The sequence below is a fragment of the Hemibagrus wyckioides genome, linkage group LG14 (assembly GCF_019097595.1).
Source record: "Hemibagrus wyckioides isolate EC202008001 linkage group LG14, SWU_Hwy_1.0, whole genome shotgun sequence".
In the NCBI taxonomy this organism is placed as follows: Eukaryota; Metazoa; Chordata; class Actinopteri; order Siluriformes; family Bagridae; genus Hemibagrus; species Hemibagrus wyckioides.
In genome coordinates, this window is record NC_080723.1 from 16068144 (window position 1) to 16080388 (window position 12245).

General features: G+C 40.9%; 1 protein-coding gene across 1 annotated transcript; it reads right to left on the minus strand.

Annotated features, from left to right (window-relative positions):
• Positions 1–317: 317 nt before the first annotated feature.
• On the minus strand, positions 318–8102 carry si:ch73-233f7.1 (uncharacterized protein LOC100537710 homolog). The gene is made up of 4 exons (XM_058408263.1): positions 5169–8102; positions 2641–2699; positions 2228–2346; positions 318–1880 (listed from the first exon to the last, which is right to left on the minus strand). The coding sequence occupies exons 1-4, from the start codon at positions 7680–7682 to the stop codon at positions 1561–1563; spliced, it is 3012 nt and encodes a 1003-aa protein (XP_058264246.1). The 5' UTR covers positions 7683–8102; the 3' UTR covers positions 318–1560.
• Positions 8103–12245: the final 4143 nt, after the last annotated feature.

Genomic DNA, 12245 nt, shown 5'->3' on the forward strand with positions numbered 1-12245 from the left:
ACTTAGAAACAAAAAAAAGATACCAAAACAGGCGGCTCATCCCAGGTTGTTTTGACAGCCCTTGTCATAATTAGAGGCCTAAGTTGTCAAATATATTAATACTTCTCATTTCTTTCACACTGTTAAAAATAAGATAAAATTAATATAATCAAAACATCATCAAATAGAAATTAATAAGATTATTGTAAGTAAATAAGTTGCAAGAAAAAAATCTGTTAAAAATAAACACATTTAAAAAAATGTCTTCAAAATGTCTTTATCATCTGACCATATTTCACTAAATAAAAAAGCTGTTTTAAAACTGGAAAAATATAATATAAGGTTTAATGGTATACATATCGAATGCCATAAAGTACAACCCTCTCACAGTAAAGCAGCTTATTTCTTAGAAAAATACATAATACAAATGAGAATGTGTAGAATTTATAATAGACATAGTCTATTTTACTCAGAAAAAAATACTTTATTATCATATACAGTGATGTACGGCGTTAGACGCCGTGAGTCAGTTACACGGTTTGCATACATTAGAATTGTACATGTTGTTCACTGAACAATAACCATGTTAGACTGATTCACCTCTTTAGCTGAGCAACCAATCAATGAAAGGCTATGGCCTGATGTTTCTGCTAAGTCAGAAAATTCACTGTGGCCAAAGGGTATGTAATGCTCACAGTACCTAATATGATTGTCAAAACTTGTAGCATAATAATAATAATAATAATAATAATAATAATAATAATAATAATAATAATAATAATAATAATAATAATAATAATAATAATTGCATGGAAAATGTCACAATCTGAGTCAGTGTTGCTTGATGATCATGAGTTCATCAAGAGTTCTTCAAAGGTTCTTACATCCAAAGTGTAATCAGTTTAAACCACATTAGCCTATCATCATGATGTGTAATTAAAAAAAATATAACTTACAATTTCCTTCCTTAATTTCATTTATTCATTCATTCATCCTGACCACCTTACTCTGGTCAGGGTCACAGTAGATGTGGAGATTTTTCACTGGGGCACTCATTTACACCAATGAGTCTTGTTTAATCTTATAGTAGGCAACTCACCTATGTCATATTTTTGCAAGAAGAATGGAGAACCCAAAGAAAACCAACACAGATATGTGAAACGTTGCACAAATGGTAAGCAGACCTCAAACCTTCCATAAGTTACCATATTATATTCACGTTTGAATTCTTCTAGATAGCCTTAAGAAATGGGATGTTTATCTTTGACTCTAAGCCAGTTCTTCCAGTTTAAAGCTTCCTTATTCTTTCTTATGTTTTATGTGCCACAAACATATAAACATTTCAGACATAAACTAAACAGTGTCATGGGAAGCATACAACCCTGATAAAAATTATAATGTAGCTGTAAAATTAGAGCAATATGGTTTGGATAGATAGGATTTGCTTTGGTTGCAATTAATATTTCTGGACTTGTTCTCCTTCTCTGCTTCACTGCTTTTTCCTTTCACCATATTTCCTTCCCCCCACATGTTCTGTCCACCGGTTCACACACTTTTGCAGTCTCTCTCCACTGTTTTTCACTATTCATTATACAGGTCATTATTGATGACCTCAGTACCTGTTTCATCTCTTGGATCATAACTGCTGGGGGAAATAAACTTGCGCTTCTTGCCAAAGGTGGAAAAAGTGTTGTGAACATCAAGCTCACTGCGATTACTGGGCCGCAGCGTACAGAGGGCAGACGGAGTCCCTGGGATGTAGACATTGTGATGGTAGTCAGGTGGAGGATGACCGTGTGATTGACCTGAAGGCTGCTGCTGTTGGGGAGTTTTTGTGGGGGTATAACGGGGTGTCCATGCCCGCTCGGGAAGGCCTGTTGCAGGTGAAGGCATCTTACATTCTTGGACAGTTAGAAATGGAGAGAAATGTAATAGATATAAATGATTACTTTTGACACAGGTGTAACCCCATATAGTATAATATAATATAGCACAACTTAAAATACTGTACACAAGATGTAAATATAGATGACAGTCTAATGGTTTCATATAAGAAAAGCATTCAAGAAGAACATTACTACCACTTCATATGCAGAAAATATCCACCTGCCTTCATTATAAAATTTGAAAAGGCATACATATAATAGAACCATTAGGTTACATTTCAGTGAGGAATAGCAGACACTGTGTACCACTTAACATTGAATTGAAAGTCCTTACTAAATAGGTCAGTAAATGTTCTACTTACCTCTCATTCGTGTTCCCCATGTCCAGTACTGTCCTGTAGCCACTGGATTTACATAATTCTCAGAATCAGTCTGCATGACTTTCCTCATAAGGGTGCCATCCATATTAACTGAGTTATAACTGAAAAGCCATCACAGAGATCATCTATTAAATGGGATATGCAATATATTTTACAACATACCATTGTGCTTGCACAGTAGATCTTTAAACTATCTAAAGAACTATTTGAAGTTTCTATGACAAGGCCAGAAGGAAGAACAAGTAAAACATAGGTGTTCACTTATGGTCAGGTGCAGGTGTTTATTTACTAACTTACTGTAAGTGTTGAGCTAGAACGATAAATCTGTAACTATAATTCTACTATAATATAATTTTTTTTTCAGATGTGTGTGTGTGTGTGTGTGTGTTAATTACCTTTTTAAAGTTGATGTTTGATTCTTGGTCAGAGCCCAGTTAGTGTTGTCTTGTTTTAACTACAACACAAATAAAATAGTAAACTCTGGAGAAAACACCATGAGGTTTTTATTCACAATTCACAGCTGTAAAAAATAAGAGACCACTGCAAAATAATCAGTTTCTTATGTTTTTTTTTTCTTACAGGTGCATGTATTGGTGAGATGAACAGTTATATTTTATTTTTTGTGAACTATGAACTATACTTGTGACAATATTTCTCCTAAATTCAAAATATAACTATTGTTATTTAGAGTGTATATTTATAGGAAATGACAACACATCAAAATAACCCAAGATCATGCAGTATTTGCAGAGCTTTAATAACTCAAATTAAATAAAATGCAAATCATTTGTTAACAAATTGTGTTAATGCTTTGACTAAATAACATTTAGAAATCAGTATTTGGTGGAATAACCCATGCATTTTGGCTCCATGCTCTCCACCAGTTTTTTTTATGTTGATGTTGCGTAACTTTATACCACTATAACTATATATGAGCAAACAGCTCAGTAGAAAGCTGAGTGCTCAGTGCTTTGTAACCGTCTTCCTCTTGATGACATTCCAGAGGTTTTCAGTAGGGTTCAAATCTGGAGACTGGGCAGTGGTCTCTTCTTTTTTCCAGAGCTGTATATATTGTGTGTGTGTGTGTGTGTGTGTGTGTGTGTGTGTGCCCCTGACTGCCATCTTGTGGTCAATGTATGAATGACTGGATTTCTTTGAGGGTGTACTACATTCAACTCCACTTGTGGACCGCGGCGCAGCGGGGGAGTGACAGCAAAGCCGATCGTGTTTGTTTCAAGTTAAAACCGACGAGTACACACTGATTCCGCGCTCTATTAATTCCCTCAGAACCCGTGATACGGAGAGCGGGGATGCAAGCAAGTTATTAGATTAGTCATTCATAATGCTTTTCTGAAAGCAATTAAACCACCGTCGGGATGAAACTAGATACGATATTAATCTTCAGAGAAATCCGCACTAGACAGAGCATTAATTAGAAAACAAAAATATTTTTAATCGTTCACAGGATTAGACGTACGGGATTAAATATTTTTTATTTATTTATTTTTATTTTCCACTGCTGTTTTCCTAACCCTAAAAAGAACTGATAATGTCGATAATATAGGACGCTGTAGTGTCCTTCATAGTCATTTGCACATACTCAGATTGCACGTGAACTTTATTATCTTCAAAGTGTTCAAATTTAATAATGTTTCTGGCACCTTTCTTTCTCTTAGGTTAAAAATATCCAGTTTTAAATAAACCCTTATGTAGCCTTGCATTAATAATACATTGGACCTATATTAAGTACCTTTACAGTCTGATAGTTCCATCTAGCGGATTTAAAACATAGCTCAAGTGCAGTGTCCTTCTCTCTCTCTCTCTCTCTCACACACACACACACGCACGCACGCACGCTCGCACGCACACACACACACACACACACACACACTAACATAGATTATAGCAAGATAAAGGGATCAGGTGAATCTATCAAACTGAATGACTCTATATTTAACTCCCAGTAAGGGCCCAAGTATTGTTTATATTATACAACAAATAATAGACACGTCTTGTGCGCGTGCCCTTGAGACAGTTGGGTGCCCTTGGATGCTTTAAAAAAAATAAATAAACGAACACTTACAAATATAGGTTTATAATACACTGAGTTGACCTTGTATTCAGAGAAGTCTGTCAATCACATATTGCAGTTTTTGCTACATCTTCTGTATGTAGACTTTTATTAGAGCATAGTCCTTAGTTATATACAGACGCAGATGCTACTGAGAATGTTTTTGTTTTTTAAGAAAACATAAGATATATTGTGAAAAATGAATTCGAAGGAATCAAGCCTCTATTTCTGAGCAAGGGAGCTGTGTCTTAAGATAACAGCATGTCTGTGGAAAGATGAATGTCTAGGTGTGGGAGAGAGCCGGGTGAAAATAGTTGGACTAAAGAAAGCAGTGTGTAAAGAAAGCATTTTGTCTGATAAAGGCAGTATGCTTGTTGGAAGCTACAAGTACAATAGAACCAGTGCTATCTCAGATAGTGTGAGACGCTTTCGATTGTGGACGCAGATTGTGGAGAACAGCTGCTGATTGAGACGTTCTCGTTTGTTTTTAATCGAGTTTATTGACATTGCCTCTCAGTTTTGCACCTGTGACAGCAGAGCCGCTGTACTTCTTGACATTTATTATTGTAGCATTGAATGAAGGTCATTTAGGCATATACAAGCAGAGTACACAAAACTAAACACCCATGAGTTAATTCAGCACTGGCGATTTTCCTTTTTATGGCATGCTTGCTTATACTTTAGGATTTCTGGTTTGAAAGTTCATTAACTTTAAGCTGTTGATTTACCATAGCAATCAAGAAAGTGTTGTTTATCAACGAGTCATTTCTTCATTACAGAAAAAAGGTGGCTAAACCATGACAGACTGTCAATATGCTGTTTCTCTGACAGTTAGATAAAGCTGCGTTTTACCTCGTTAGGGGTTGTAGCTCCGTTATTCGCTGAAGAGCCGCGGCTCTGGGAGCTCCACGCCAGATTTTCAGCCTCCTTAGCCGCGTTATTTCTCGGCGTGCTCGGACTGTATGACTTCATGAACATGAAGTCACTTTTGGCTGATTCTGGTGTCAGGCACACCTTGTAGCAGTAGTTCTGAGCCGTGGTCCCGGTACTGTTCTCCACACAATTCGTGGGCACCTTTGTCCCAGTGGAAATCTGCATATTCAGGTTGGACTTTTTGCATGCTTCGGCGGGCGGCTCAGATTCTAGAGTGCAGCACGCAGCACCGATAGAGGAAAGACCGAAACCTCTAGGACAGTCTCGGTCTTTGTAGCACTTCAGTGCTGCCAGTACGATGATGGCTACTAGAAAGATGAGTGATACCACGCTCAGTGAGACGATCAGATAGAGGGCGAGGTTAGAAGGCACTCGGCGGCTGAGAGCATGTTCATCGAGATCTGACAGCGACTCCGGCACGCCGTCCACCAGCGTCAGAATGAGGGATACGGTGGCCGAAAGAGAGGGTTGCCCATTGTCCTTGACCAATATAACGAGTCTGTGCCTTGTGGCGTCTTTGTCTACGAAGCGGCGGATGGTCCGGATTTCACCCGTGTAAAGCGCGATGCTGAATAGCCCTGGGTCCGTGGCGTGCAGCACTTGGTATGAGAGGCGAGAGTTTTGCCCGGAGTCCGCGTCCAGCGCTGTAATTTTTGCTACGAGGTAGCCTGCGTCCGCCGACCTCGGCACCGTCTCTGTAGCCGCCGTGCCGTTCTTTGGCAGCGGGGAAACGACTAGTGGTGCGTTGTCGTTCTGGTCCAACACAAACACGCTGACAGTCACGTTTCCGCTCAGCGGCGGGAAACCGGCGTCCCGCGCCTGAACACGGATCTGAAAGTTGCGGAGCTGCTCGTAGTCAAAGGAGCGAAGAGCGTAAATGTTGCCATTGTCCGAGTTGATAGAAACATACGTGGACACTGGCATGCCCCTTATTTGACCCTCCAGAATAGAGTAGGATAGATAGGCGTTCTGGTTAGAGTCCGGATCTACTGCGCTCACAGAACAAATGGAAGCGCCCGGTGCGTTATTCTCGGTCACATAGACGGTGTATGATGGCTGAAGGAAGCGCGGAGGGTTGTCATTAACATCCGACACAAGAACATGAATAGTTTTCCCGGTGGAGAGAGATGGTGAACCTAAATCTCGCGCCGTGAGAGTGATGTTGTATTCGGCTACCGACTCTCTGTCCAGAAATTCGTTTGTCGCCAAAGTGTAATAGTTTTTAAAAGACGAGTGAAGCCTAAAAGGGACGTGGCTGGGGATCTGACAGTCCACTGCTCCATTTTCCCCGGAGTCACGGTCCATGACACTGATCACTGCTATCACGGTCCCGGGAGGCGCGTCTTCCTGAACAGGTGTGGACACAGAGGTCAGGATGACCTCTGGAGCATTGTCGTTCACGTCCAATATATCGACAAGCACTTTACAGTGTACGGCCACAGCAGACGGACCCTTGTCTTTAGCCTGCACATAGAGCTCGTAGACGCTAGCTTTTTCATAGTCTACAATCCCCTTCACCCGAATTTCACCCGAAAATGAATCTACACTGAAAAGCTCGCGCACTTTCAAGGGCGCATGACCGCTGAATGAATAGACAATCTCGCCGTTCGAGCCTTCGTCTAGATCCGTGGCATTGAGCTTGAGCACTAGAGTTCCTCTCGGTGCGTTCTCCACCAGGCTCACCCGGTAAACGGATTTGTCGAATACAGGGACATTGTCGTTCGCATCCAGTACTGTAACCATGATCTGAGCAGTGCCCGAGCGCAGCGGAGAGCCACCGTCCACTGCGGTTAGGACCATTTCGTGCATTTTCTGCTTCTCTCTGTCTAAGGGAGACTCCAACACGAGTTCTGCGAACTTGCTCCCATCGTTGCGCGTCTGCACGTCCAGTACAAAGTGTTGGTTAGCACTCAGCAGATACGAACGGAGCGAATTGGATCCCGCGTCTAGGTCTTGCGCGCTCTCGAGAGGGAACCGTGAGCCCGGAGCTGCAGACTCGGTAATCTCTAAATTGAACTCGCTCCACGGAAAACTCGGAGCGTTGTCGTTAACGTCTAAGATCTCAACTTCCACTCGGTACAGTTCCAGTGGATTTTCAATGACCACCTGCAAGTGCAAGAAACAAACCGGACTCTGTTCGCACAACTCCTCTCGATCAATCTTTTCGTTCACAAACAAAATCCCGTTTTCCAAATTGACCTCTAAATACTGTTTTCTAGCTCCGGTGACTATGAGAAATCGCCTGGCAGACAACCTGGCGACATCCAAGCCCAAGTCCTCGGCAATGTTGCCGACAAATGCGCCGTGCTCACGCTCCTCGAGAACCGAGTACCGAATCTGAGCGAGCACCCGGTCCAGCGCGCACACACACATAAGGAGGCGAAAAGCTGACCACGATGATGTCCATTGCCTCCTCTGGAGCCCTTGATCCATTTCGGTTATGTCTAAAATCCTAGGTGACCAGACGCATAAGTTGTGAAAAGTGAGAGTTAGTTTAAAAACAAATAAGATGTTTAATTGTTGACATTATGACATAAAGTCTATGTCTAATCTTTAAATAAATAATTTCAGAAAAAAAGTAGTAAGATCCTTCGGAAAGGCGCGAGTTGTCTCTCAGCTCTGTGTCTCCCCGCATGTGCGTCTGTGTGTGTGTGTGTGTGTGTAAGTGCGTTGTGTGTGAGCAGGGGAGGCTCGCACTTTGATTTTACAGCGTATTGGAGGTTTTTCAGGAATGGGTACGAAGAGAGTGGGGAAGAATTGGGAAGGGGGTTGGGGGGCGTCGTAAGGCATCGTTATTGGCCGACGGCGACCTTAGAGTATAATTACTGTATATACACGATTAACCCGCTCACCGCCGCGCTGAAAAATGCATTTTTAGTCAACATAACAACATCTGGAAATAATGGAGTGTTCCGTAACTGTTTTTGTCTTCCCCTCGTATAGACTTTGACTTTATAATTCTAAATTTCAGTGTTGGGAACTGGCAAAATGTATAAGTACAGAAACATCGATGTTTAAATAAGGGGTTTATGGATTTATGGATTTTGCCAGTAATCCTTTCTAACAGAACAGTGATTTATGAGCTTATGAATTAAGACGGTTATACAGGTATTGTTTTGATGACAGAAAACTGAGTCATGTGTCCCTGAATATCTGAAATGCATTCCACGCGTGTGCTTGTTATTGAAAAAAAATTGAGGGCACATATGGGGGCATTGACTTCCCAGCACGATAGTACCTGCCTATGTGCCTCTCTCTCTCTCTCTCTCTCTCTCTCTCTCTATCTATCTATCTATCTATCTCACGCACGAACGCACGCACGCACCCACACGTACGCAACTGGACGCACGCGTGCTTTGGAGCATATTTCTTCATGTTTAGTTAATTATAAAAGCACGGGAGGCGGTAGATGATGATAAATGAACTTACTGAACCTTTTCACCGCACCTGCAGAAGAGTAAAAATCAACCGCGTAGATTTAAACAACTCTGAACACAATCTGTCGCCAGACATAACCTCAAGCAGATGGTTAAGCTCCAACCGAAATGATTGCATTCCTAAAAAAAATTACATTGAGTTCCACTACACTCGACTTCTTCGTTTTTAATTAACGAAGTGGAGGATTAGTGCGAAGCTATCCGGGATCAACCGAGTTACTCCAACCCAAGAATACAAATTTTTAGTTGGGGGCGGGTGTGTGTGTGTGTGGGGGGGGGTGATAATCCAGGCGCTCTTGCGCTGCAACGACTGGGTCACTGGGCGCACACATTAACATGCATTACACGAGCCTTTAAACCCGGCTCATCTGTAGAGCATAAAGGCCATTACTGTCACCAGACCATCGCACTGTAACACACAAATAGTGATAGCCAAAAGCACTAGAGTATACAGGCAGATTAATACCATACAAGTAATTTGTTAAAAAAAAAAAAAAGTAAGCAGTTCTCGGTGTGCTAGTTAATGGCAAGCAGTCTATAGTGTACTGTAGAAGTTTTTCTTCCTTAGTATATACTTAGTTTCAACATTTAATTTCTGAAAACCTGAATGACATGTGACATGAGGTTGAACGTTTGAATACATCTAATACACAAAGCAAAGACCTATAGGCTATATTGTGCTGTCCATTCTCTGCACAACCGTGTAATATCTTTTTTTCATACATTATCCTTGAGCGCCATCTACTGGATTTTTAGAACAGTTACAGGTTTACGTTTTGTTGGTAGAGGTTGACAAGGTTCTTAATTAGCGTTGAAATTAATCTAAGATGATTATGATTAAAAATATAATATATAAATAATTATAATCAGGCATATACTACATTTTCTTACACAGAGATCTGAAAAACAGGGGGAAAAAAATCGGAGTCATACAATAACTGAGTTATGTACCAAACACGGAACTGCACGGGCAAAGTAAAACACCATAGCCTGATCTCCCTATCAGATAAAAAGATAATTAACTAAACAGTTGTTAAACACACTGCATAGGTCCATAAAATTCCACAGAAATGAAACACATTAAAAGGAGTGTCAAACGTTTTAGGAATCTGTGGCAAGGCTACTAGAGAATGCTGGATATATCCAAGGCCAAAACACAAAAAGAAGCATCTTTGAGTAATAGAAGGTGGTAAGATGGTAATTTCCCAGTGCTTTCTTTACTTTGTTAACTGAAATTGGTTTTTCAATACATCATTTTATACCAAATAATACCTTAAATTGTAGTAGATGTTTTTCAATCATTTTGAATTTGTACCCCAGTTGTGGTGAATAGCTGCAAGAAAGTTTGAAGGATTCATGTTAGTGGGCTAAAGATTTATGGCATGTGTATCCAATCAATATAAACAACTTGTCCTATCACCATTTTGCTACTACATTACAAAACAGATAAAACAATCTTTCTTTAAATCCCACATCCAAGAGCATCATTCAAACTACAGTTTATCTAAAAAAAAAAACATCTCACACTTCTCTTTATTGTCCCCAGTATAACATACTGGAAAAGAAAAGAGGGGAAAAGAGAACTCTTTCCTTGTTCACACAGAAAACTACAGTCTTGTCATCATGAAAAATGGTCCAGTGCCACATTTGACACAATGCAGGGCCTGCAAGTTTATTTTTCAACAGAAAGGCTGGCCCTCATCTTTTTACCCTGCTATAATGATTATTTTAGACACCGTGTATGGGTTTCTGGTCTTTTGCAGTTGCCTCTTCATGTATAACAAATATATGAAGTATGTATATAAAGTAGCTCCAAGGACTTCTTTTTTTCATTATACCAGTCAAGAACAGATACATCTTTAGTACCTTTAGTATGCATCTTGAACCAGTGAAAGTGCATGTGGGGCACCTTTAATAAGCTTTTAAAGTAAAACTTTTAAGGTAAATTGGTGGTCCTTAAGATTAAATTATGTACCATTAATTTGGTACTTTTTAAAGCTATAGCTTAAATATACTAGTAGGTTATTAAAAATACAATCTCGACAGTACTATACCAATGTATCATGGGTCTAAGGAACCCCTTAAAGATATTTATGTATATGTTAAGACAACCTTCAAAAATATTTAGACTGAAAAAGAAAACCATGTCTTTTAAGTCAACCCTTATGCTTTCCACAGTCTTGGAGCGCCATCTAGTGGCCAGATCCAGGGACTCCCTAATAATGGTCAGTGTAAGAATCTTGGACATTGGACCAAGATACAGATGGAATCAGCGAAATGTAACTTAATCATGCGCACAGATTCACCTACGCTGGATAAGTGAAGACTGGAAAAAGACCAGGTGATATTTTTTTCTAATCTTCAACTGTCCAATTTGGGTGAGGCTGTGCCTATGATACCTTCAGATTCCAGTTCTTGGCTGACAGGATTCAAACCTTAGGAGTGGTCTTCAGCTATTGTACCCAGTCCGAGTCAAGGTTCGATGTTTTGTGCATGCTATAATGCTATTATACTTATCGCAATTGTAAAAAGTGGTCATTTGAGTTTCTATATGATTTTATACATGATTGTATGATTGATTGATGTATGGTGTTGCTGCAACATGATTAAATAACTTTATTAAGGTGCATTTATTCAAAGAACAATTGTACAAATAGACATTTATAGTTCTATACATTTCCACGACTACTGAAGGCCTGCGAATTGGTCCACAACTACTGAAGGCCTACACACTGGAGCTGGGAGACCCTCTCCAGCACATCTTTAACCTAAGTCTGTAACCGGAGAGGGTCCCTCGGTGGTGGAAAACATCCTGCAACATCCCAGTTCCTAAGAAACCACGCCCCGGAGAGCTGAATGACTTCAGGCCAGTCGCCCTGACGTCTCACATAATGAAGACCATGGAGCAGGTGCTGCTACACCACATGAAGTCACAGGTCCACCCTCTGCAGTTTGCATACAAGCCTAAGGTGGGAGTGGAGGACGCCGTCAGACTTCCAATATAACTCAGAGTCCTGCCAAATGCAAAAGTACAAGGATGACAATGTTACTGTGGGGTATGTCAGGAGGGGACAGGAGGAGTACAGAAATCTGATCCAGCACTTTGTTGCATGATGTGACTTTAACCATCTGCACCTCAACACCACAAAGACCAGGGAGATGGTGGTGGACTTCAGGAGACCCAGGCCTCAGCCAGAGCCTGTGACTATCAACGGTGACTGTGTGGAGTTTGTTAAGACTTACAAATACCTTGGAGTGCAGCTGGATGATAGAATGGACTGGACTGCTAACATGGATGCTCTGTGCAGGAAAACCGACTGTACTGTCTTAGAAGGCTGGCATCCTTCAACATCTGCAAAAAGCTACTGCAGATGTTCTATCAGACTGTTGTGGCGAATGCCCTCTCCTATGTGGCAGTGTGCTGGGGAGGCAGCATCAAGAATAAGGACACCTCACGTCTGGACAATCTGGTGAGAAAGGCGGGCTCGATTGTGGGCTCAGAACTGGACCACCTGACATCAGTGGCAGAGAGACAGGTGCTGAGCAAGCTCCTGTCAAT

Bases quoted from the DNA above. Each gene is read 5' to 3' on its own strand.
- si:ch73-233f7.1 (XM_058408263.1), bottom strand. From the start codon at position 7,682: ATGGATCAAGGGCTCCAGAGGAGGCAATGGACATCATCGTGGTCAGCT. The intron at 2,700-5,168 runs GTAAAACGCAGC...TTTGTGTTGTAG, and splicing joins GAGCTACAACCCCTAACGAG to TTAAAACAAGACAACACTAA. The intron at 1,881-2,227 runs GTAAGTAGAACA...TAACTGTCCAAG, and splicing joins ATGGGGAACACGAATGAGAG to AATGTAAGATGCCTTCACCT.